This window comes from Varanus komodoensis, unplaced genomic scaffold (genome assembly GCF_004798865.1).
Source record: "Varanus komodoensis strain SLA01 unplaced genomic scaffold, ASM479886v1 scaffold7_3, whole genome shotgun sequence".
NCBI lineage: Eukaryota > Metazoa > Chordata > Lepidosauria > Squamata > Varanidae > Varanus > Varanus komodoensis.
In genome coordinates, this window is record NW_025336480.1 from 12,185,265 (window position 1) to 12,211,289 (window position 26,025).

A 26,025-nucleotide genomic window follows, 5' to 3' on the forward strand; every position below is an offset into this window, starting at 1 on the left:
CTCCTACATATGGGATGCATGTACTTGGAAATATGGGAATAGCCAGACCTGTGTCAAAAGTTGCTATACTTTTTTTGTGGTTAAAAAAAGTGGAGGGTTGTTTTTGTTGGCTTGAGAACTCAAATTCAAGCTGGATCTTCAGTGCTGAAGCAGGATAAAGTTTGATGTTAAAATACAAGCTACCCATATGTCCTATGGGTCTAACAGTGTGGAATACAATTTTAATAAAGTAAGTAAGTAAATAAACGTCACTTTCAGAATCCAGCGACTTCAATGCCATACCAATTCGGCATGAAGAAATTAGTGCACATGTAAGAGCAGCTGGCATAATAAATACTGTAACCTGACAACTGTTCCTCCTGTCTTCTTGAAACTTACACATGCGTGCACACAAAACAATCTCATGTAAACCTTTTCTTCAGTCATACAAGAGGGCAGAGCTCTTTCTGTCAGTTTCATGAGGGGCGTCTGCTTGACAGATGCCTGTTCCAGAACAGCTCTGTGCATGTGCCATCTCTGAGAGAAAATGTTAGCCTAAGAAATTTTTCATGTTTTAAGAATGCCAAAAGCAAATATACAAATAAGGAACCCTCCACCATCCTAATACTTGTACTGACAGGATGACCATGTTCTGCATCAAAGAAACACATTTTCACTCATAGCATTGATATGACAGAAGGTCTCCCATGTCACATATAATGTTGTTCTACCAAATGCTAAAGAGTCTTGTCTTTTCTTCTAGCTTTATTTATTAAAGTGACAAGTAAAGAGACCTTCTTGCTTCTCCATGCTTGAGAAAATTCTCCAAATATTTGGGTAAAAAAAAGTAAATGAGATTACCTAAATCAGGAGGAAGAAGTCAAGCTTCACACACATCAAAGGAAGCTATTATGCTGTTTTACAGATTATTGTTTCGCATGATCTTAGCTTCCATCTTGACACCCTCTTCTAATATTCAGTTATTTTGGCTCTTGCCTAGAATGACTCACATGCCCTGTGAAGAAGCATGTTTGACCACGTAAGTGAAATCAGCAGCACTGGATATATAGGGAGGGTTGGCACATCCTGTGGGAAGTCTGGGATAAATGTGATTCACTTCCAAGTGCGATGCTGGCATTAAACTCTACAGTTTATGAAACACTCCACATGGCACGCCCTGTTTCAATACGGACTTGGGTTAAGAAAATGGAGGAGTGGAGGGGCAATCTGTGGATATATCTTCTCCGATACTTTTGCAGTAAGAGGGGACAAAGTGACACTTAGAAAGCAGAACACAACAGCAGCAAGTCAATACCTAACGTTTTAGAAGCCTTCTTTTGTCACAAGTTTGATAGGGCCGCTTTACCTGCCACTTCCAATGGAAGGAAATGCAATTGATTTCAGCTTCTTCTCATCTGCCAGTGCTAAGCAGTTTTTCACTGTCTTCTCCAACAGTTCCTCACATTTGTCTGAACCCCAACTGGGGCTATTGCAATGGATCACAAACTTAGCGGGCAATCCATGGCCTGCACTGACGGCCGCTGGTTGGAAAAACAAAAGAATGGGTTAAGATGCACAACTGAAAAAATGTAATTGAAGAATATATACAGCAATTTCTTTAGTCCTACTCTGTAAACCCAATCACCCAAAGAAATAACATTATTATGGATGTATGGCTGTAATGCTAATTGATTAAATGAATGAGCATCGGCCTTGTGAATTCCTCTGTCCCTTTTTCTGTTCCAATGTGGCTGCACAGAGATGGAAAGCACTTACTTTACTTTCAGCTAAGTGCAGTTACTCATTATGTTAACTACAGCTAGTCCTCACTAGGACTGGGGACATAAGCAAACTTTAAACTGTGCTTTACCATTCTGTCCTGTTTCCTTAAACCAAGAAGTTCCAGGGTCTATTCCACTCTCTTTCCTAACAAGCACCCGCACTGCATGGGTGCTGAAAACAGGAAAAACTGAAAAACAAAAACTACATCCAGAACTGCTAGAGAGCACTGAAAACAAGTTAGTTTTGATGCTTCTGTGGCACCTCTGGCTACCATTTTCCTTGCCAATTTTTTACATTTTGAGGGAGTCCCTCAAATTTTAGGGTTTGATAGAAGCTGCAGTGGGGAGCTATGGGGCTGCATGTTCCTTGTGGGCACCCATCCCCTCAATTATCCTTAGGATTAAACATTGTTCTGGATCCTCTTGTAATAGAAGACCACAGTTACCTGAAAACAGAAGCAAAAGCTTTCCAATCTCTTCCCTGTAGCCACATCACAGAAGGAGATGGAAGGAAGCTACATGTGATATCATATCAGTGTTCACCAACCTGACAACCTCTAAATGTGATGGACTGTTACAGCCAGTTTCATCTGCCCCAACAAATAAGCATTGTGGTTGTGGACAATGAAAGCTGTAGTCCACGAATGTGGCGTTCATGAGGTCAGAAAAGTCTGCACTAAACCATAGCTTAGTGTTACATCCAAACCAGATCACTACATGAACTCAGGTATTTGTAACTAAATTCATATTTATGAAGTTTGGGAGTTCTAAGGAAGATGATAATTGCTGTGTTATTCAGAACTGCTGTTCTATGATTAAAACAAATCTTTAAAAAACGAATGAAAACCTGAAAGCTTGACCGAATTGTGATGAGTTTTAATTTTGCAACTGTCTGCAACATTTCTTATCTTTGGAGTGTTGTGTAACTGTTTTTAATTGTTATCCATATTGCTATAGTTGTGTGTTTGTTTGTGTGTCTGTGGGGACAGAGAGAGAGCAAGTCAATGAAATTCAGCAAAATGAACCTTTCTGTTACAGGGGTAATATTAGGTCTGGGGGACATTTATACTATCTGAGACATTGTCATCACACTCTGGAAAATTCTGGACACGTCTGTTTCACAGAAAGTGCAGACTATGTAAAGGAATGCATTACATCCACCATATAAACAAATGGTTGCTGAGACTCAAGGAGCTCTCCTTGCTCATCTCCTACCTGAGCACATCAGTTGTAAAACATATACCGACCTTCTTTTCCCAGTGCGGGTGTGGAATTCCACACCATCCTCCACAGCCCTATTCCATTCACCTGGCTAGTTAGTTCTTCTGAAAGCTATGGAACCTCCTTCTAAGCAAATTTGGCAAGGTGTGCACTTTAAGAAGTGTGAGCCGGTGTGCCCCAGTGATGAGGAGAGTGGGACTGGGACTCAGGTGATCTGAGTCCCCACTCAGTCCTGGAGCGCTGTGGGCGACTTTACGCCAGCCACAGCCTCCCAGTCCAACCTCCCTCACAAGGCTGAGGTTAAGACTGAGAGGAGGAGGAGGACTGAACTGAGTAAGCTGCCCTGAGTTCCTTGGAAGGAAAAAAAAGGCAGGATAGAAATAGAAGAAATAAATAAAGTACACATGTGTGTTTAATAACCTTTGTATACAAGCATGGGATTCTGAATCTATTTGTATACTATGGTCAGGTTAAAATTGTATGTGTGTAAAATATATTTTCTTCTTCAATTCCCCAGTCTCAAAGTTCTGGATAATTTTAAGAGTGGTATTCATGCTCTTTTAACACAGAGAATCCGTATGCAAAGCCCACAGTGCCCTTCTCTTAGAGGTCTCACAAATGGGCTGGTACAGATAACCCTTTCATAATCTTCAAAATACATTTCAGCTAAACCAAACCAGAGTCCATGATACACACAGATGTTTAATTTCCCCATTTTCCAGGGATTTAAACTGCACCTCCTGCTGTGTCCAACGGCCCATTCTTTTTGCGAAGTTCAACGACGGCCTCCAGGAATTCTTTTCCACCTTTCTTCTCCAAAGTGCTTCCTGCACAAGGACAGAGTAGTGAGAGAGCATCGAAAGGAGCATTTATCATGTCAGAGGGTTGCACATAACAGAGTTCTCCAAGCAAAAAATTTTGGGGACTGCAAAGTAAGATCTAAACCTTTAGGGACTAGTCTAGAAATAACTATTTCCCCGCTCTCTCTCTCTCTCTCTTTCAATCTCTCTTTTTAAAAAGTTACCCTCCCACATGTAGTTATTCCATCTGAAACTGATGCAATTCTCAGTGTCAACCAGCAGGGCAGTAACATTTCTAGTTACCTCTTCTGCACCAGGTGGTAGACACATTCCAGAGAACATGCTCCTTTTGTGGCACTTGGACTGATCCCTCAACTCTTTCCCTTAGAGGGCATGACCCCCTTTGGTTACAGATTCCTTTAAAGACAGATTTGCCATAAGAAGAACTTGAAACTCACCTCATCTTCATCCCTGACCCCAACAGGTGGCCCCCAGGAGTGAAACAGTCTTGTGAGTGCAGCGGGCTGCTTTACTTGACAACTGCCCGGCTTGTTGAATCACCTTTAACCAAGAGGAAGAGCCTCAGTAATAAGGAGATTCTTCAGGGAACACATTTCTCTACTGAACCCCTTCGCTGCACCTAAAGAGCCTAGATGAATGCCGCTTGTGTGCGAGGAAGAGAGCTGCAGAGCTGAGATTTCAGGTCTGAATTTCGCACAGAGGCAGGCCACCACTAAATGTTTAGATCTTATTTTGCAGCTTTGCTTTCATACAGAAGAGATATAAAGCAGCCCCAAACGTTTATTCCTAATTAACCACCCAATCACATTGCAGTTTGCTTAATGATCACACAAGTAGCGAGGCAAGAAAACAGTGACACTGTTACTGGTTTGATTCTGGATTGAGCAGCCACTTTGCAAATTGAGTCCTGCAACCTAAGTATCAACATATTTACTTGAGAAGTAAATCAAGCTTATTTCAAGGAAATCTACAAGCCTGGGCTGCAACCTTATGCACGCTTCGTAAGCAAGACTTACGTCTCAGTAAATCTGTATAGGATCAGGCTGTTAGTATGGAAAGCCACAATACTGCTATACTTTGAGAAATGAATTCAGTTTAGTGATATGGAGGACAGGACTGCGATTTCTGATGGAAGTGCACATATTATATGCTCAGTGAGCTGCATTTGACTTGCGACTGTGTATCAAAGCACAGTATGTGAGTGATTGAAGATCTATCACATATTGACAGACGGTTGATAAAGTACCATTTCATCTGATTTTACAGTATAAGAACTGTATAAAATGGATTTTAGTTCAATGGCTTACACATTCTCTAATTTGTTGGCTGTGGATTCCATTTATTAGTTCAGTGTAAATATATCATGCTATTCTTCCATTCTTCCACAAGGCGGTGTGTATGGCTTTCCAAGGCAGTGTCCCATCCAGGCCTTGACTGGGTCCAGTGCTGCTTAGCTTACATAAGCTGGACCAGACTGTGTTCATTCCCTTGGAAGTTGGTCTGTGCTTCACAGATTAATGTGTTTGCAGAAGTAGTACCAAACAGACATGAAAATGCTCTGAGAGAATTTTTGAACCTAAGCTGACCTTATCTTGGTTACTACATGAACAGGGAACTGCCTTGGGACCATTGGAGCAAGTTTCCTGAAGGAAAATCAGGATTGGAGTCCAACCAATACATTTAAATATTTTAACATAAGCAAGATATATGATCGTCTCCACAGCAACTGAAGACAAGGAGCAAAGTTCAACAGCATGCAAAAAGTCCTAAATTCTGTCTCTGGGATCCCCAAATAGGGCTGGGCAAGACTTCTTCCTGAATTCCTGGAGATCCACAGCCGATCTCTGCAGACAGTACTGAGCTGTGAAAGGCAGCTTCCTGTGCCAATCCTGACACAAGTGTTTCTGGGGACAGTATCTAGCAAGGAATCTGTCTAAATCATGGCTCTAAGGTAACCACTTTGACTTTTTACAATTCCTGTAAAAATATATTAGCCAAAAATGAATGTTTGACAGGGCAGATTCTAGTGTGAAGGAATTGAAAGATGCACATAATTTAATTTATTTAAATTATATTTTATTTTAAGCTAATTTAAAATGATTACAGTACTGTATAGCCATATTCTGTATGAGTATCTGACTCATAAAAAGGTAGTTTCTGAGTTTTATTTTTGTTTTGTTATCCCAGTTTGGCTTTGATTCTTGAATCCTCTATTTACTGGATTCTGTCTCTGATTATTTTAACACATTTATCAATAAAATATATGAGAACATCAATTTTCTCTTCCTCCCTACCAAATATCTGTATGTATCAGCATCTGAAATAACCCAAGACATTTTGATGCCTAGGACAGAAAATGTATGTGTATATTATCTATATATCTATATGTAAATGTGTATGTGTATAATACATAATTGAAAATGAGTTGCTCTTAAATAATACTTTAAAATCTAGTAGCCCTGATCAACAATTCCATTTTGGCACAACTCCAAAAAGGAAGCAAAGTATTTAAATAGAGGGCCATGTCACAGTTGTGCTTAAGAACTTCAGATGGGCCATGGGGGACCAGACCAGAGGCCTATCTAGTCCATCATTCTGTTTCCACAGTGATCAGCCAGGTACTTATGGGAAGCTGGAAAAAGGACATGAATGCGTTTGCACCATCCCTTGCTAATTCTCCAGCACAAACTGGTAGGTACTGAGGGGCGCACCACCTCTGATATGGAGGTAATATATAGCCATTGTGACTAATAACCATTGACAGTCTTATCCTCCATGAATCTGCCTAATCCCTTTTCGATTTGTCTAATCCTCTTTTTGGAGCACGGCAAAGAAATGGAATCTTGCATTACACCATCTTAACAGGGGTTCTGGTTAATGGGCCTCTGTCACATCTTCCACCATAGTGGAATAAAAGGTAAGTAGGGAATAAAAATATGTGCTACTCCCACAGAATATTCCATTGTTGCATGCTATCCAAGCAGGCATTTGTATAATGGTGTCACAGTCTAGACAGAAATTTATGTCTGTAAAATTTTCAAAATATTTCCCCAACACAAGGTGCAATTAGAAAGGACTTTACATGGATTAAAGTAATCATTTGAAGCTAAGCATGTGTGCACTTCTGTTCTTCCTTCCAGCAGTCAACAGCATTTAGAAGATTGTACACTATTATTATTATTATTATTACATTTCTATGTACCACCCATATCCAAAGCTCTCAGGGTGGTTCACACTATTTTAAGTCACCCATCCAGATTTTAACCAGGTCTGACCCTGCTTAGCTTCCAAGATTAAGCAGGATCAGGCACTTCAGGCTATAGGGAAACTACAGAATGAAATAATCCAGGTTCCTTCAAGAGCACCCTGCCCCACAATTGCAGGCATGATTTGAAAGTATTTCTTCATGATAAGTTAATACAAACTTTCAGTTTTCAGAAGTGAGTTAGACTAAGTAGTCTGAGGTGCCACTTAAACAATGAGTAACCTTTCACGTTGATTTCACTGGAAGTGAATATGACTAACTTGGCCTTCACCCAGCTCATTAAGATATCGGATGTATTTTGCCTATGATGTGTGATTTTGCACACGCTAGCTACAACTACTTTTCATGTATGTGGGGAAGAAGAATGGGGCAAATAAAGGATTTGTAGTGTGCAAAGTTGCAAGTTTGCAGCTTGGATAAGGGCTGTCTTAAAATGCCCAAGGATGAGCTTTTGTACCTTCTGAGGAGTCAAAGATCTACCTTGTACAGAGATTCAGTAAATGTCAAATGTATATTTTCAAGAAGAAGAAGAAAATAAGCTTCTTGTGGGCTTATTTGGGCTTTACTAGTTCCATAGCTGGTGTTGCCCTTTTTAAGCAACATGAGAACTTGGCACTGACTATGGTTAAGATGGTTGGCAGACCAGCGTTAATGAAACATGGCCACTTTTAAAAGGATGCTATTTTGCATGGGTTTATGATAGTCCCTTGGCATTTTAGGGATTAACCCATTGCTATACACTATAAGTGACTGTTTACATCTACTCTCCTGTTAAGCTTGAGTGTGCAACACCAGATCACTTCATTGATTACTTTACATCTCACTGTAGCCAAGACCCAGCTTTTGTGTAATCACTTGGTCTAGCGGCTGCTCATCGGATCTGAGCATCTAGATGCGAAATTCACCTGAAAGCTTGGGAACTTCAGATACAGCTATGAGATATACGAATTTGCGATCCACAAATGTTTAGCCTACCTCCATGCTGCAGAAATAAATACATAAGCCATCAACGTGCTGGGGTTTAGGAGTAAAGCATCCTAAATGTGATCAAGCATGGGGAGATGGAATCTAGCTGCAGAATTACAAGAGCTACTCTAGCTCGAAGCTTTAAAAATGTAGTGCCTGAACTGGTGTAACTGCAACATCTTCCTCCAAAGGATGCTGGAATCATAGTTTGGTGTGAGTGCCTCTGTTAGATTTTTGGCCTCTCTCACATAACTGTAGAGCTATCTGGAGACAGGGAACTAGTTTCAGTCTGCAGTGCAGAGACGCTCAGAGGACCACCAGGTCTCCTATTCCCGCTCATCAGACAAAGTTGCTACTGCACCACTGGCACTGGGTTTGTACCCTGATGCAGTGCATGAAGGGTGAACACGTTCTTCCTTCCCGATAACACCATCAATTGCAGTGTGACGGAGGCAGGGAAGGCTCAGGTGAACTGAAGTGATTGTCTGTGCAAAATAGTCGAGCGGAAAGACTGTTAGACTTGATGAATTTGGCACTTGGTATGATTGGAATTGGGTAGGACTGCTGGAAGGGAGAAAAGAATGCAGCTCTGCAGAGCGGGGGCACGCTTGTTGCTGCGGATTGGTCATGCACACACATACAAACTCTGCAGCACTGAACTCTCCATTACCTACTTCACCACCGATGTTGAAGTCAGAGTTTGTCGGGTGAACGACAGCATCACTGTCGATCGTGGCAATGTCAGCCTGAACAACTTGCAACTACAACAGGTAAACAAATGTGTATCAACCATGTTGGTCTAAGAGCCAGACAGGAACTACATTTATGCATGTACCAACATCCTTGTTCTCCTACCTTTCAGCTCCAGAATGTGTGCCATAAACAATAATAAAACCAGAAATCTGTGTACAGCCGTACGCTGAGAAAAGGGGTGGGGGTGAAAGGTGGATGTGCAGAAGCGTCAAGTACATCAATTTTAGCTTTGACCAACAGGCCAAAGACACTGCAAGCATTTCAGGAAGGAAGCATTAAGAGCAGCTAGCACCTTCTTGACTTTGCAGAAACCTGTAAAACTGAAACCTCACAGAACATGATGATAACTACATCATCAAGCCCAACAAAAAAAACGGTTTCTCCATTTTGATAGTGATCAATTTGCATCTCTTCTTGATTATTTTCCATAGTAAACAGACTAATCATATTGCAAGTGAGCCATGTTGCAGCTAGTTTATGCTCTCCAAAGTCCTACTGAAATCAATGAGTTTCTTAACTGTACCACAGAACCATGAGACTTTAAGCCTTCAAAACGCTGTACCCACTTACCTGGAAGTAAGCCCCACTGAACTCAAGGGGACATGGAGGGCGATCCTAAACGGGGTGAGGTGCAGAGTGAATTGGTGGATCATCAGCTACTTCCAAGGCCCTGCTGATTCACACTGGCTAGGGCTGATTGGGGTGGGAAGGTGAGAGGACTTTTTAGCACTGAAGACCTTAAGAAACCAATATAATTCCCCACTGAAACCAATGGGAAGTGGCAATAGCTTGGCCAGCTGCAAGTTTGCATAGCTGAGGAGCCCAAAGATGAGGAGTTGTTGGGGATGCAACAGACCTATATGGATCTGTTTTGAGGTCTATTGCTAGTGCTGTTGGTTAATGCCTTTGGAGTTCTCCATGGGCATAACTGGGGTCTCCAAGGTAGGCAATGCTCCCCTGCCCACCACTAGCAGAACTTCACTTGGCCAGTGGAAAGGCTTGTCTGCCCTGTTCTAAACTGCAAGCAAGCAGATCTGTGGGGTTAGGATTGTTCTGCTGCTTCCAAATATGCACGTAAAGGATTGCATTGTAAAAATGCTTAGATTGCACTTCTAATATTCTCCTTTGGATTGAGAAAAATGTTGATTTAAAACTTTAAAATCATGATATTCAGATTTATACTAAATTAATCTCATTAGATTTTCATAAATATCTAATAGCATTTCTAATTATAGGTTAGTCATTATTTTAAATTTACATTTGAGGGTAACTAGAAAAAATGCATAACCATTTTCCAGGGATGTCTGGTTTAGGAAAGTGTTTCACATACCTTTCATCTACCACTCTATATGCTATAAAAATGAGCAGAATTAAAGTCGATATTTCATTAATAAATTATTAAATTCAAATATGGAATAAGAAGCTGCTTGAAAAGATCATGGAGATTAATATTATTAAATATATACCTTTCTGGCAGGTAAACTTCCTCTTGAAGAAAGCAATATTTAAACCTATAGCCAGTCATAAAAATAATATTGGTTTATAACTGAACAGGAAGTTGATTGAATTAAACTTGATTGGCTCTATCAATTTCTACTTTTTCTTACTACAGTGAAAACAGAAACCTGTAATCAGAATGGAGAAACTACTTAGTTTGAAAGCAACTTGATGATATATGTATAAAAACAGTATTTGAGTCCTCAAAGAATCCATATATGAAACATTCCCAAAGGAACCAACAGTCACATCTGATTATTATGGAACAATACTGAAGTGACTTCAGAGTTACTTAGGTACGAGTCATCATGCAACTATTATGTAGGGAAAGCTGGGCATATAAGTATCCTCCTAAAATGTAGTTTGAGGAATGAAGGCTGCAACCCTATACCCACTTACTTGGGAGGAAGCCCCAGTGAACTCAGTGGGACTTGTATCTAATAAATGTGTATAGGATTATGCTGTAAAATATTGAGCTTATTACATGAGAATAATAGACGAATTCCATAATTTCCATGTGACTGTTAGTTATGGCAGCCCATTCCCCATTTACCTAGATCATCTTTAAGGTCAATGTCAGCATTGGTGGGATTGATTATGGCCTCCACTTCGAAGCCGGCTAAATTACTGATTTCACTGTGAATAAGGTTCAGCTGAAAAGAAAAGCATGAGGTGGGAAATAACAACAGGACAGTTGGGAAATCACAGAGAAGCTGCAGTAAAGTAAGATTTTGCAACGCAGATGGGGATAGCATCACTGCAAACAAATATGCAAAACAAATGGCAGGTCATAAAGGAGGTTATTGGTAAACAAAGAAACAAACAAACAAAACCGAATTATGTTTCAAACCCAAGACTCAAACTTGATTCTTCATTAAAGGAAGCGTTTGTCAGGTCAGAACTTTTGCTTACCAAACTTTAATGCCTGATGGGAATACATCTGCAAGAGCATGGGACCAGAGGTTTTTAGCATTCAATTAAGGGTAGTTACAAGTGTTCATTTAACTGCATACATGCATCTAATCTGTTTACACTGGCCTAAGAGTATGCCTTACCATCAAATGGAACATGGCTGGCTGATTTATTATTCTGTTCAAGGGGCATACAATAAATAAATAGATGGAAAGAGGGTATATCAGTTCTTAGAGGAAACTGTGCCCTGTTTTTCTTTAACACTCTAATAAAAAATATAATGTGTTTTTAAGACATCTCCTTATCACTTGGCAGGATATTGTAGTAGGGGATCAAACCAGTACAGTATGTAGTTTGCTAGTGTCCCTGGACTCCATAGTCCTGTTTAGACATTCCCTGTGTCCATGCAATGAGGGAGAAAGGGGGACACTCCAGCAAAACACTCTTCCTCCAGTGTATCGTCCTCCCTTGTCTCCCCTCTGCGACCTGAGGGACAAGCTCTAGCATGTTCCAGCACTTTCCGATCACATGGGCAGAGAATGTACCCTTTGTTCCATCAGAATTAATACTCCTGATTCTATATGATAAAGCCCTACATTCCCTACTTACCTTCTTTTTGCATGATCTTTAAGATCAGCTAAAGAACTTCTCTATACATGTACAAACTGTTCACACAGAAAACTAGTGCACCAAGAGGAAGGTTAATTTAGAGTCCATTTCCCTTACATGCTAGGTTTCCAAGGACATGGAATTTTAATGCAGGATATATTGTGTATTCTGTTCAGCATCCCTAAGGGAGTGCTATAGCATGTGGCTTTTGGAAAATGTACCCTATTACTTCAAAGTACATTTGTAAAACATCCATAATGTCTAAATCTAACCCTGCCATTTGCTGCATTACATTTTATATCTGGTCTGTCTGTCTGTCTGTTCTCTCTCTCTCAGCACTTTAATTTGATTTGGCCTGACATACGTACACAGTTTTGGGAACTCTGGCTCACAATTACTATAGGATGAGTCCTTCACTTCACCAAATCTGACAATGAAGCAATTTGAAGAAAACATGTTCATTAAGGGTCCACCCCCAAAACAGTTTAAAATAACTTTAAATAAAATAATTGAATAATAAGAATTAAATAGAATAATGAGAATACTTAAATATTCTCCACAAGCCACTCTGAACAACAAACAACCCAAGCTCTAACCATGCAAGAAATCTGATTGGTTGTGAAAGTGTTAGCAAAGATGTACTAACATTTTTCCCTTTTAGATTAATACACACAAGAAAAACCATCTCACAGAACTTTGAAATCACAGGGACCCAACTTTAAGGCAAGTTAGTGGCACGTTAATCCCATTGCGATCAATGATACCTGATAGTAACAAACAACCTAAAGCTGACTGCTTTCACAGTTAATGTGTGCTACTAACTTTCTCTAAAATGGGACCTTTATTATTGTTGTTGAAGATGTGAAGAAAAAGTACAAAAACAATTTTGCAACTAAAAAAAAACAGTGCAAAAAACATAGGCCCAGTAGTCCAATCCTCAAAGTGGAAACAAAGATTTAATGAAATGAAGGGAGCGTTACAGATACGAAAATCAGAGATGAATCTAAAAAAACCCAGTGCCCTCACATTTTAATTCCTCCATATTGAAAAAAAATATGGATAAATTTTCTGAATTAGAATTAACTGTGCAAAATCCTGCTTGTAACCATTAACTGTGACTCGGCAATTATATTATGCCCTTCTAACAATTTCTATGAGTTTCTTAACTCTACCGTTTGAGCCTTGTGTTTGACAACTGGGATTGTCAAAAAGAAAAAACGGGGAGCATGGGGAAGGAAAAAAATCAAATCCAACTAACACTGAAGAAAGATTTCATGGGAGAAGAATTTGTGAAGTACTGTACAGAAAACCTAAGAATATTTAGTTATTAATTGCCCTCTATGTATCAATAGTGTGTCTGTATCCTAACCGTCAATATTCTATGCCAATTTTCCCACACCGGCCACCTTCCAGATGTGTTGGACTACAACATCCATCCTTATAAGCCATAGTTGAAATCCTACACATCTGGAGGGTACTAAATTGGGAAAGGCTATTCCATGAGATTTCGTAGCAAATGCACACCTTTCTAATTCTTTGGGTTTGCAGACTAACATTTTCCAGTCAAGAAATTTCTCCTGTGTCTGGACACACCTGCAGTTTTCTGGGTGACACACATAGCTTACAATGCCATCCTATACATTTCTACTCAGAACCCCGTGGTGCTTATTCCCAGGTAAGTGGATATAGAATTGTACCCTTAATTCCCTTTTAACTAGGAATATTCTACATGGTAGTGGAGGAAAGATTTTTGGCTATGTGTTCTGGTAAAGGGAAATTAAAATCATTGATGGAACTTGAGTAATCCCTTATTTGGAAAAAAATAACTTCCTATAACAGTCAGTGTGGCTACAGTACATGGGCTGGTGTAGACCTAATTGCAATTAATGACAGAGGGCTAATTGAGGCCACTTAATTGTCACTCTGAAAGAAGGAGTGGACCACAGAATAAGGTGCACCTCTTCCCCCATTCCTTTGCTGCTGCAAATTCTCTCTGCCCAACAAGTGTTACCTACATGTCATACAACACTGCTGGTAAGAGTCTGTTTCCAAAATGAGAAGCTGATATGAGAAATTGGGAAGAAAGAGCAAGTCCTGGGCCCTTTCCCAGTCTGCTATATCTCTCCCCATAAGTGATTCACCCAGCCCTAGTGGGTTTCCAAGGGTGTTTTTCTACGCCAACAACAATATGGGTAGAACTCTGGCAGGAATTAAAAAAAGAGACTTGGCAAGAGAGCAGGGGTAAGCACTCCTGTCCCCTAATACGTCTTTGCTCTAACTTCCCTTCTTCCAGAACAGCTTGTTGTTTTAATGAACAGTGTCACAGATTTCCTACAGGTGTGAGCATGAAACATATAGTTGTTAACCAACTTTAAGCTCTGGTTAATTGTGCTGGCAGCAGCTTTAACCACTTCTGAAAGATGCAAGTCTTAGTGAAAGTAAGGTAGTCAGAGAAGGGAGGAGGGAATTTGCCCACAACAGAAGAGACCGTATGATCTCGCAGACAACCCTAGTTATCTTGATCACTTAACCTCACTTATGAGTTCCCACATGTTATGTTCACCAGTGCACATACTTAAATCCTACTGACTTTAATAGCATACATCATAAATATGCACTGAAATGTAGCCTGTCACACCAAACCGGTGAGACAAGTGCATGGGCATAAATAAAATAATACTTAAAGATCCCTTCTTCAACTACTGCAACAAGGAAAGAGGAAGAGACCTGCACCGAGCACACAAATAGCCGTGTGTAGTGGTATTCCGCTGTCTGTGTAACCAAACATGGGAATGCCCCTGTTACCTATTGTATTGGAAAAGGCTTCCCTTTTGCTCTGCGGATTCATGGGAACATTTCATTACATAGCGGGACATCTCTCTGCATACAGACAGGAACAAGAAATCCCCGCACTCTAAGCAGTCTGACCATAGCCATGAAAGCAAGGCAAAAGGTAAGCGTTCCCTCTTTTCTAAAACTACAGCATTCACTCTCCCTCCCCAGCATTAGGCTGATGCTTACAACACGTGGAGAAATGCTGGTCTGAACTGGGCCGCACATGGGATGATTTTGTTGACTCAGGCGGGTGGAAAAAGTGCAACAACCATCATGGAAGTCGCCATCTATGACCACCATATACTGCCCAGTTCACATGGCCTCCAAGAGCCCTCATCTTAGACATGGCTACTCAGAAGTAAGGATCACTGTATTCAATGGGGCTAACTCCCAGCTAAGTGCATAAAGGGCTGTAGCATTAATTTTCTTAATGGCCGGCATACATCTTGCTAGCAGCTGAGCAATGACAGGATCAAGAGGGTTGAGAAGAGGTTTGCTTAAAACTGAATGAGATGAGTTCTATCCAGGAAGAACACTTAATTATAATCAGCAGGGCCAAACTTATATGGCTGCTTTTGCCACATGAAAATGCACTGAAGTACTGTGGCTGGTTCAGTTCTGACATGTTTAATACTTTACAATTAAAAAGACTATAATTATAATTTTATCCAGTAGAGGTTGAGCACCAAGATCAATAAACCCAAGCATATCTTCTAAGAGTGAAAATATCCTATATCCAAGGAATAATCCAATATAGACAAGTCAGGATCCAAAGAGCTACTTTAGACACAGCCAATGTCAACTTTCAATCTGCTTTGGAAAGTTTCTCAGTTTTAAAAATTGGTTTGCCAGTGCAGTGAGGAGCTGCACATGTGGAAAGCACAAGCCCCAAACCATTTTGGACACACAGACCTAGTTGCTTGGCTCTTTGGATTCCAATATAGTCTGTATCCTTAAAACACTAACTCCAAAGTAAGCTACATTTCTTCATATACCATTATTCTTAACAATATACAGTTAGTCCCCGGGTTATGTACAAGTTCCATGCCTCAAAATGTTCTTAAGGTGAATTTGTATGTAAGACGAGTTGCTTACCAGATGTGTAATATGTATTATATTTTCCATGCATATAAAACTGTTGCATATTTGATAAAACATGTAAAACACAATACAGCATTGTAATAATGATAATAATACAGTAATAATAATGTAACTACAGGTACTGGTGAGAGAGAGAGAGAGTCTGTGTGCATGTGTGTAGGTATGCCTTATTGTTTAAAAAAAGCAGTTCTTAAAACAGTTTACAACATTCTTGATGGAACATTAGCATTAACTAATGATGATGGAGGTGGACCTGGAGCTGCTGGGGGCGTGGGGGGGAGGTTAGCACTGGAGTCACTTTCTTGAAGTAGGCCTCAAGGTTTGTTTGTACAGCCACAGTTTTTCTCATTATAAATGTACTTGCGGCAGGGCTTGCTTTACAAGGGGAAATGCTAAAGAAAAACCAAAGGGGAACCACACACCCTGCATGTGTCCCGAAACGCACTGGCTTGAGTATGCTCAAGCTGACGCTGCAGAATGAAAAGCTGTGGATACTGTAGGAACTATGCAGCCACGGACCACATGTCGCCAAACACATTGCATAATTCCCTAGAGATATTCATGTCTTATTGCTGGAAATAGTCATTTAGGGTTTACGAAAGCCTGTGTGTTCATAGGTATGGGTTCTTCATAACCCAGATGTTCATAACCTGGGGACTACCTGTATGAGAACCAAATGTAGCTTTTAATATTTGATAGACATAGATTAACAGAGTATTAGAGTCATCTTCATATCAGTGGAATAAAAAATGTTAGAGGTTGATAGACATGCAAAATATTGACTTGTGTTGAAAAGCAAAGACTAGTAAAAATGATAACATTTCTTAGTGCAAATACCTAAACCTTCTATAACTTTGTGAAAATATGTCTTTGAAGATCAAATACACATCTAGCAATTCTGCTTAAAGCTACTTTTGTCTCTGGTAAATATTATTATTTCAGTATGAAATAATGAAAACATATATCTACTAAACTGCATCTAAGATTCATGATTTTTGTAAAGAATGTGTAAGACTCCAATTTTCTACATTTAATCCTACATTTTCTCATCAAAATGTAGGATTAACGTCAGGCTTGTATAGGCTGCTATACCATTTCATACTCATTCTTCCATCCCTTCAGTAAGAGTGTAGCAACACGTTTCAGGTCAATAAGGAGTTCCAAATTCTGTGTTTGGCTTATAACACTGCTGTGAGGTGGTGGAAGACTTGCTTGGGAGAAACGGGGAGAGAAGCTTCTTTAATGTGACCTCAACCCTTTGACCATGCCTTCCTCCCCATTCCCTCACCAAGATGGGTGTTTCCAGCTGGGGGCAGAGAAGTGTGGCTTGAATAAGAACAACAGGTAACTTGATTCTTGGCTGCAATTGCTATTCAGGTACTCAAAAAGCTTGTGCGGATTGCAGGCAAACAGGCATAGAAACTCCCTTCAATGCACAAAGGCTGGAAATGGACATGGGCTTGTTGGGAGAAGGCGTCAGGGTGCACTGCCCCACACAGTCTACTGTGTGCCTGAACAGGGCTTTAGTACCCTATACTGCATGCCCGATAAATTGCAAGGAGCACTGAATGTCTGCTACACAGATACGTTTATTGAATTCAGAGGTTTGCTTTCAAGTACTTCCTGGCCTTTAAAGCCCAAATTATATGTACTAGGGAAAATAGGATCCCACATTCCTGGTATATACTGTATATGTTATAGAAATTTATTTATTTATTTATTTATTAAAAGCTTTTCTACCTGGCCACCACTAGCGTCTCGGGATGGCATATAATAAAATATACAATAAATATATGTTTCAGCAGGGCCTTGCAAATTCAGATTACCATAGCATGGCCTCTCTCTCGCAAAGCCATTTCACTTGTATCATAGTGGCTGATGGGATATGTGCCAGCAGAGGGAGGACTGAGTGGAGAGGATGGAAAGGTAGATCAGGGCAAAAAAACATGAACCATGCTAGCCACACAGGGTCACTTGTTGTGTTGTGTGGACTCAGCCACTGTCCTTCTTGCCCTTTTCTCCATTTGATTTTTGCCTCTGGCTTTGGCCCTCCAAGCCTGCTTCCGTAAGTCACCTGAAGGCTTTTTTTCCCTTCCTGTCTGCCTATGCTCAGCTCCATGAATATGTATGTGACACTATGACTTTCTCCTCTTTCAAATTTTGCAAAACTGTGAGGGGCCTTTGTGTTATCCTTCATTCCTGACTACAATTATGTCTCAGGTTCATGTAATTGCATTTTCCTTCTCACCCCTTGCTACCCTTATCTCTTCCTCTGCTCCTTTTGGTATTTTGTTTAGATTGTAATTTCCTTGGGAGCATGGACCTGTCTGTTTTTAATTTGTAATGTTGTTATACAATCAATCAATCAATCAATAAAAATAGAACATTCCAATTTAAAAAATATAGGCTAACATCCAAGTCTGCCCATGTGCTAGTGCGACCATCACTAGCAGTTCTAAAGCCAACCCGAAATGATGGAAATGGTCTTTTCTGAACAAGGCAGGTCAGCAGAGTTTGCCAAAAGAGTCCTGACACAAACTGGAAACTGGGCTGCTGCTAGTTTTCAGGGTTGCTTTTGGAACTGCTGCTTTCTGGTGCACAAATGGTGGGCCCTGTTGGCACAACAGTTCTAATCAGAGAGCAGCAGGAGTATTCCGTATTTTCTACATCATATAGAGTATTCTGAGAGGATGTCTATGTTTCAAAAGAGGCATTTTTCCAGATGTATTCTCCTTGGCTTATGGAGGATCACGAGGACAGAGGCATGCCAATCTATTGTACCATCTAAGTCACACTACGTATAAAAATAATGTGAATAAATAGAGGAAACCTACCTTCTGCCCAAGGAATAGACTTTTAGTAGACAGGACAGTGAAACCATCTGTTGGGGTGCCTTCTGTTGTGCTGTCAGCACTTGCTGATTTGCTGACTTCTCCCTGTTTCTTCTCATGCAAAATCAATCAGCAATCAATCTATCAGTTAGTAAACACAACACTGAAACAGATATGACACCACAACTAATTATATATACTTCTCAGAAGTGGATGGAGCAACTGCCTCTGTACTGAAGATGCCCCATGCAAGGCAGTGAGCACAGTCTTTGCTCCCACTTCAGTCCCAGTCTTTGCTCCCAGTCCCATGTGGCACTTACTTATTTCCTACCTGCTGAAAAGCAGGATTCATTCATTCATTCATTCATTCATTCATTCATTCATTTTCTATACTGTCCAACAGCTGAAGCTCCCTGGGCAGGTCACCACAACATATACGTTTATGCAAGACTACAAAGAATGCCATTGTTAGATTCTGTCAAAAGCTAGCAGTGATTAGGATGTCAAATTGGAATCACACATGTAAATTTGTAAAACTGTATTTGTCAAGATTATATTAAAAGTCAGAATCTGAATAATCATTGTAATTCTCTGAATCTGCAATACCAATATGGAATTTTAGCCTTTCTTAGTGCTGCATACCTTTACATTTGTATAATGAAATAAATATGCACCCTGAACAGTCAAACTCCATGAAATATTCACCAATTTAGGCTGTTTTTCTGTTTGTCATATGAGGGGCATATAAGATGGCTCCCAACTTTTGCTTCACTATTTCCAATTTCAAGGGTCCTGTATACACCAATTTATGCAGGTATGTCTATAGGAAAAAACAGCAAATATCTCTTGAAAAAGACCATGAATATATCTAGAGTCTTTGCATCCACTGAGAGACAAAATATATGAATGAGGCTGGCTAGTGCTGAGACCAAGAGTTTGGCATCCCCAAACAGAGTTGCCAGAGATATTCAGTTTTCCCCTTTTGCAGGGGTCTTGTGGTTTTAGTCATCCATGGGGGGGGGGGACTTAGAACCTATCCCCCATGGACACAGTGGTCCTCCTCTGATGAAAAAATTTCCCTTGGCATATAAGAACCCCCACCCCCCGATTTCTGCCTCACTATTTCCAATTTCAAGGGTCATCTTATACACTGGTATATATGGTATTCCAACTTCCCCTTTTTCTGTGAGTATTCCCACACCTAGTTCTGAAAGGAGGACTGGGGGAAGGGGTAGGATGTCCATATGTAGGCTTAGGGGAAATGACCTCTCTGCTGATAGTTGGGGCTGCTTGTTCTGGAAACCCAGTGCATCTTCCCATCACAGTAGATCAGTCATTTCCCAAGCTGGGGTACATGTATACCCTGGCATATGAACCAGGGCATTTACGGGTATGCCAAAAAAAGAATAACGGCAGAAATAACGGCAACTATATTAATTACATTATGCTAATAGGAAGGGTACAATTTATGGAAATGGGCTGCCAAGGAGTGCACAAGTGAAAGAAGGTTGGGAAGCACTGCAGTAGATATGCCTCTTTTAAATAACTTCCCACTGCCTTATGCCGAGCTCCATTCCCCTCTGATATTTCAGCACCAGAACCTAGAGCGCTGCTAACTTGGACACAGCAAAATCAGGATGAACAGTATGTGGGCACTGTTCTCTTGAGGAGGGAGTTCAGATCAGGTCTCCCACTGCCAACCAGAAGAAGGAAATCTACGATAAGGGCTAGCAGCAGAGTCCTATTGTATATGGTCTTGTTAGTCTCGCTGAGCCAAAGAAGACTTATTTCGGAGTTGATGCAAAACGGAAGAGTACCTTAGACTTTCTTGCTCCTTTCTTGCCACCTGTTTTCTTTGCTGTGGTTTTCTTCTGTGATGGAGATTTTGCCTTTTTAGCTGGGGGTGGAGTGATGATGGCTTCTAGTTTTCCTTTTGATCCCCGCTTCTTTGCCAATAATTCTGGATGAATATTTGGTAACACACCACCGCTAGCTATGGTGACGCCTTTCAATAGCTTAAAAGGAAATAAAAAAAAGAAAGGCACTTCTGAGCAGCTTTCAAACTAGAGAAGCAGAGTAGAGCCCAGACACCATGCTACGGAAGACATAGATACAGAAATGCATGGATCAAAAGATCCCGCTTTATCTGAGGCCTGAGGTGACATGCTGCTTTCCGCCTGAACAGTTGCTGATACATTTCCCAGTCATGTAATTAAGTCAGACTACTGTATAAGTCTTGAATTACAACTCTGCGGAAAGAAAACTAAGGCATAGAAAAGGAAAGAATCAAAAGGAAATCCTCATACAAAGGAATCTCTTTTTACCTGGTTTAATTCTTCATCATTTGCTACAGCCAACAGGATATGCCTAGGTGTCACGCGACCCTTTTTGTTGTCTCGTGCTGCATTTCCAGCCAATTCAAGAATTTCCGCTGCCAAGGAAGATAAAACCTTCTTAATTAACACAAAATGAACTGTTTTTGGTGAATAAGGCTAATCAAGTTGTGTATAATCAATTTTCTAGCAGCTGACTGAAGGTAGGCAGCCACCTGCCGCTCCTCGTACCTCATGTTCAGAAACCGCAGAATAATTTAGTAATGGATTGTAATCACAGATGTGTACAGCTGGATCCATTACTAATCCTCCCGATTTATTAAAAGGCACAGCAGTTAATATCCTACATTAAATCTGTCTCATACAGAAAGAACTTTAATGTTCTTTGTTTTTCTTAGTTCAACTTTGCTTGTTTTAGAGAGGTCATATTTATAATGTAACTCCAAGTATATTTACTCAGAAGTAAGGCTTGTGTAGCTCGATATTCCTTGTTACCTAGCAAGTGTGCTCAAGATTTCCACTTAAGACAAGAATATTGATTAAAATTAAGAGGGATCCATATTCCTGCTTCCGGCATACTTTAACACTGAACTGTGAAAGGGATGTACTGAAGTGGAGCGCACTGCTCCTGTGAACCGCAGAAAACTCAAGTCAGTAGGCTATTAATAGATTATCACTTTGGAGATCTTTTAAGCTTGATTGTTGTACATTCTAAAGTTTTATTATTATACATGCTAAGATGAGGAGCTAGGCAACTGTTGTCAGCTTCAAAACCTTTAGACAAAGATATTAAAAATGATGAACTAAAGAGATAGGAAATAGCTATTCTCAGATTAAAAAAAAACAATTGAAGGAACTTTCCTTTAAAACAAAACAAAAGCAACTGGTAAACTGTCCTTTGTAAAGAGGAATGCAACAGCTTTCATCTTCCATATTTTATTCTTAAAAGATCTCAAATGCACGTTAGAGAGGCAAGCAAGAGAGTTTTGCACACTAGTACAAACAGAATATTCAGCAGATTAAAGATTTATTCCATCATGAAAGAGCCACATTCCCTTCTTATATTTTTAGTATGTTCACTCAGATATTCTGTAGGTGCCACAGGACCCTTTAGATTCCCAGATCCAAGCCTGAAGACAGACCTTTGACCTCAGAGCTGGGAATCCATGCTGTTCTCCCCCTCCCAGCCTTGTGGCTGGCATGGAAAGAAGCACCAGCTGCCTCTTTGAGGCTGGGAACCCAACCTTGGAATGGGAGAAATTGGGGCACTGCAGAGAGTGGGGTGAGGAGAAACCTGCAGAGGCCACGATATAAGCTGTCCTGTGTCCCCATAGCTTCTTTCCCTCATCTTCCCAAGCACAAGTGCTAAACAGGAAAAAATGGCTGGCTAGCAAATATGCCAAGCTGGAGGTGAGAAGAGGCAGTGTGTGTCTCTGCTACTCCTTCCCCTCAGCAAGTTTGGGGCTACCTATAGCACTGTACACAGAGCCACAATCCTAGTCATACTGATTTGAGAGTAAGCTCAAGGAACACTGTGGGACCTGCATCTGCACAGTTATGCATAGGGTGGCACTGTAATAAATATTCCATATTTCAATAATTGAGGCTTTGATAATCTGTTTTATTTTATCTGTTTTACCACTGTTAAAATGTCCCAAATATTAATATGTATTTTAATAATGTCTCCCCTTTTCACTAATATCACTAGAAGTTGCTTCAGTGCATAAGTAAAATCAGTAGATGCTTGATTTCCAGGGATATGTGGGAACAAAGGAAGCCATTGAACCATAGATCACACCATATAAACACTTAAGTTCAGTACTGGCTAGGCTGACCTTGATAACATTCCTACTATAATCACAGTTCCTGTGATAAACACTTATTGGAAAACTGTTCACCTACTAGACAAATTGCAGATGACTTTTATCAATGATAAATGTATTTTCAGTATGTATTACAGTATTTTCAGTGTCCTTGACTGATAACTAAAATGATTTCAGATATACGTGGCTAAAAAATTTATGAAAGACACAACTTAAATGTGAAACCTAAAAAGTTAATGAAATACTGAATGTCATTTCAGTGAGGCACTGTTATTACTCATAATATCCTTGTAAGTGCAATATACAGGGCAAATTCACTTATTGACATTCCAGACAACATATAGAAATCATTTTGCTATTACTGCTTCTTGTCCAGAATTGTGGCAAGCGAATCAACCTAACACCACATATTTAAGGCAGATAAATACCTGTTGCGCTCTACCTGCTCCGGATACTCCAGGGAGCCCACTTCTGGTTTCTTTCTCACCTGTGTCCAGTGTGCCCTGGCTACCATAAGTCAAACCATCTCCAGTGGTAGAAAGAAACTACAGTGCTTAAGCTCAGAAGCATAATAATGGCCAGAGCAAACACAGAAGAGCACGGGTTTCCCTTCTAAAGCAGGGCAAGGCACTATGGGGGTCCTGGTAGGCTAATGTGCCATAGAGGAGAGGTGGGCTGCAGGCAGATCTCCAGCTATTTGAGACTACAGCTCCCAGGAGGCCCTGCCAGCACGGCCAATAGTCAAGACTGCAGGGAGTAGAAGTCTGCCATGTAAGGACATCCACTTGCTGCCCATGCCCTTGCCCTATGGAGTCCTGCACAACAGTTTATGAGTAAGACCAGTGCGTGCTACTCATTCATTGACTCTGGCATCAGCTGATGGCTTACAGATGTGAATGCTGAGCTATCATTAATAACCCAACCATAAATCAGGCGTGCAGATAATTGGAATGTGAGCGATCTTGAATAAAATGCTTTTTAAGGGAGGCATTTCCAAAGTTTTGTTGTGGAGAACTGAGATCTGGAGGAATGGAGTGGCTACTGAGTGGAGAGGCAGTCAAACCCCCTTCGCTTCGGGCCACTGTGCCCCACGCCATTTAATCTGAAATTCAGGGAAATGGTAATATTTACAGGGCTCTTTTAAGCATGTGAAATATTCTGAGTGTTTGAAAGGGCTATACAAGCATGAAGCATGCTGTTGTTCTTACTATTATTTCTATTGTTCCTGTTGTTAATCAGCTGAAGAAAGACAAAGACCAAGAGACATTGGACAAAATAAGCAGGACCTGCAAATTTGCCAGAACATTCCATCCCTCTCTCCTCTGTACTCCTCAGCCCCACAGGCCCAAACATAGTGCTCTCCTTTCTCTCCATTAAACCTTGCTAAAAATCTAATTAGGTTCTGCCTTCTCTTTACAAAACCTTGGGAAGGACTCTAAAGAGGTTATCCTGTGGAACTGCATTTGTTTCTCTGAAAAAAGGCTGGAAGTCACATAATAATATATTAGGAAGAATTATGCCCTCCCAGTCTGCTTTCTGGAGCACTGTTTTGGGAAAAGTCCTGTGGGCTTTAATGTTTCAGCTACACTTCTCATTCTGTGCCAGCTTGATCAAATGTTTTGTCAGTCTTGCACAGGATGCTCTGACAGGCTGACAAAACATTTGTTCAAGCAGGTGTAGAACAGAAAGAGCCAGTTTGGAAGAGTAAGAATTTCGAGCACAATATCAGCTCTTGTGATGTGCTTGCAGTGTTTCTAACAATGTGATCTCCATGACCTGCACAGTTTCCTAGCAAAAGCTTCCATTGTGGTGTATGGCAGAGACCCTTCCCAGCAGGTACAATCCTTCTCCATCTAGTTCTAAACTGCATTGTCTAAGAGCATGAATATCCTCAGCAGGGTATCCCAGCATGTCTGCCGAGGCAATTGGAAACAAGAGCGGATCCTCAGGTACTACACTTTGGAGGCAAAGTGAGAGACAGATTGGAAACCGGCTTCACACTCAGGAAAAGGCAGAGGCAGGATGCACTGAGGGCCAAATCAGATGGAACATTCGGGGTGTCACTTGGAACTATATGAGGAATTGCTTTTTAAAAATTAACTGAAGGTGTGGAAAGGCCAGTTTTCAGCAACAACAATGCACACGAAGGGAAGATTTAACTGCTCTTCCCAGCCACAATCTCAATGAATCTCTCTCCCTTCCCAGGAGAAAACTCCCATTAGCACCAATAGTTTATAGGTCCTACTCAAGTCCTTTCACACAGAAAATCATTGGAGGAGACAAAAATTTCACTTGAGGATCTCCTCTTATTCCTCCCTTGTGCAGATGAACTCAAAGTTCCCATTCAAGAGTCTTCTTGGCTTCCCCTTGAAGATGGAGCTGTCAAATAAAGTAGGTTCACAGGGCAGAGATGCAGTATTTATTAATACTGCATCCTGCACCTTGGACTGTAGCAAGATGCACTGAAAAGGCAGAGGGAGGCCCCAGGCACTCTTGGAAGCATAACAAGATAGGGAAAATTGCAACCAGCACCATCCTGCAAACTGTGCATGGGTTTTCATGGCAAAGATACCGGAGTGGGTTGCCATTTCCTTCTCCAGTGGATCACCTTTTGTCAGAGCACTCTGCTATGACCTGACCCCCTGAAGGAGACGGCAGAGGAGGGGGTGGCTAGATGGAGTCACTGAAGCAGTTGGTGTGAGCTTGAGTGGACTCTGGGGGATGGTGTATGGCAGGACAGCCTGGAGGAATGTTGTCCATGGGGCCGTGATGGGTTGGACACGACTTCATGACTAACATAACAGAAATGAACGTGTTTCCTATGGAAGTGCCAGGGCTACAGCAAGCCGAAGGTTAGTTGGGGGGTTTCTGGGGAGAACAGCAGCATGTGGCTGAGCACAGCTACTCGTAAAGGGATGGGAGGCCTTGGTCCTGCCTTTTGCCACAAGGAGGCACCAGCGGGTGCGCTAGCACCATCCACCACTTAAGACTGCTCATATCTTTGTTTCTCCTTCTAGTGGGTCTATCTGTTACCTTACTCCCACCGCCCTATGGTATTTCTTAGGCACCAGTAATTGTTACTCTTGGCCTCTGGGAATACGCAAAGGAATCCTATTGTAATCTAAGAGTGTCCAAAAGTGTTGTTCACTCTGCGGAGTCACAGAGGCAGATTTTATCTGTTCTTCATCTGCTGTGCTCAGAGGAAAGTGACGCTGGAACATGCCAAGCTTTCTTCTGTGGTCAGGAAAGTATCATTTTCTAATGGTTCTTTAGGGAAGTTTATGCACCCCACTTCCTT

The 26,025-nt window shown here is 40.9% G+C and overlaps 1 protein-coding gene across 2 annotated transcripts in view; it reads right to left on the reverse strand.

The window, feature by feature from the left end:
* The window catches only part of LOC123035696 (core histone macro-H2A.1), a 59,503-nt gene that overhangs the window by 4,694 nt on the left and 28,784 nt on the right, over positions 1-26,025 (reverse strand). The window contains exons 3-8 of one of the 2 annotated variants that reach the window (XM_044454115.1): positions 20,896-21,002; positions 20,389-20,586; positions 18,575-18,682; positions 8,704-8,794; positions 3,719-3,808; positions 1,346-1,520 (exon numbers count right to left, since the gene is read on the reverse strand). In XM_044454115.1, coding sequence (XP_044310050.1) covers positions 1,346-1,520; positions 3,719-3,808; positions 8,704-8,794; positions 18,575-18,682; positions 20,389-20,586; positions 20,896-21,002 — 769 coding nt within the window. Of the gene's footprint in view, positions 1-1,345; positions 1,521-3,718; positions 3,809-8,703; positions 8,795-10,836; positions 10,937-18,574; positions 18,683-20,388; positions 20,587-20,895; positions 21,003-26,025 lie in introns of both variants that reach the window. The other variant, XM_044454114.1, reaches the window with a different exon arrangement.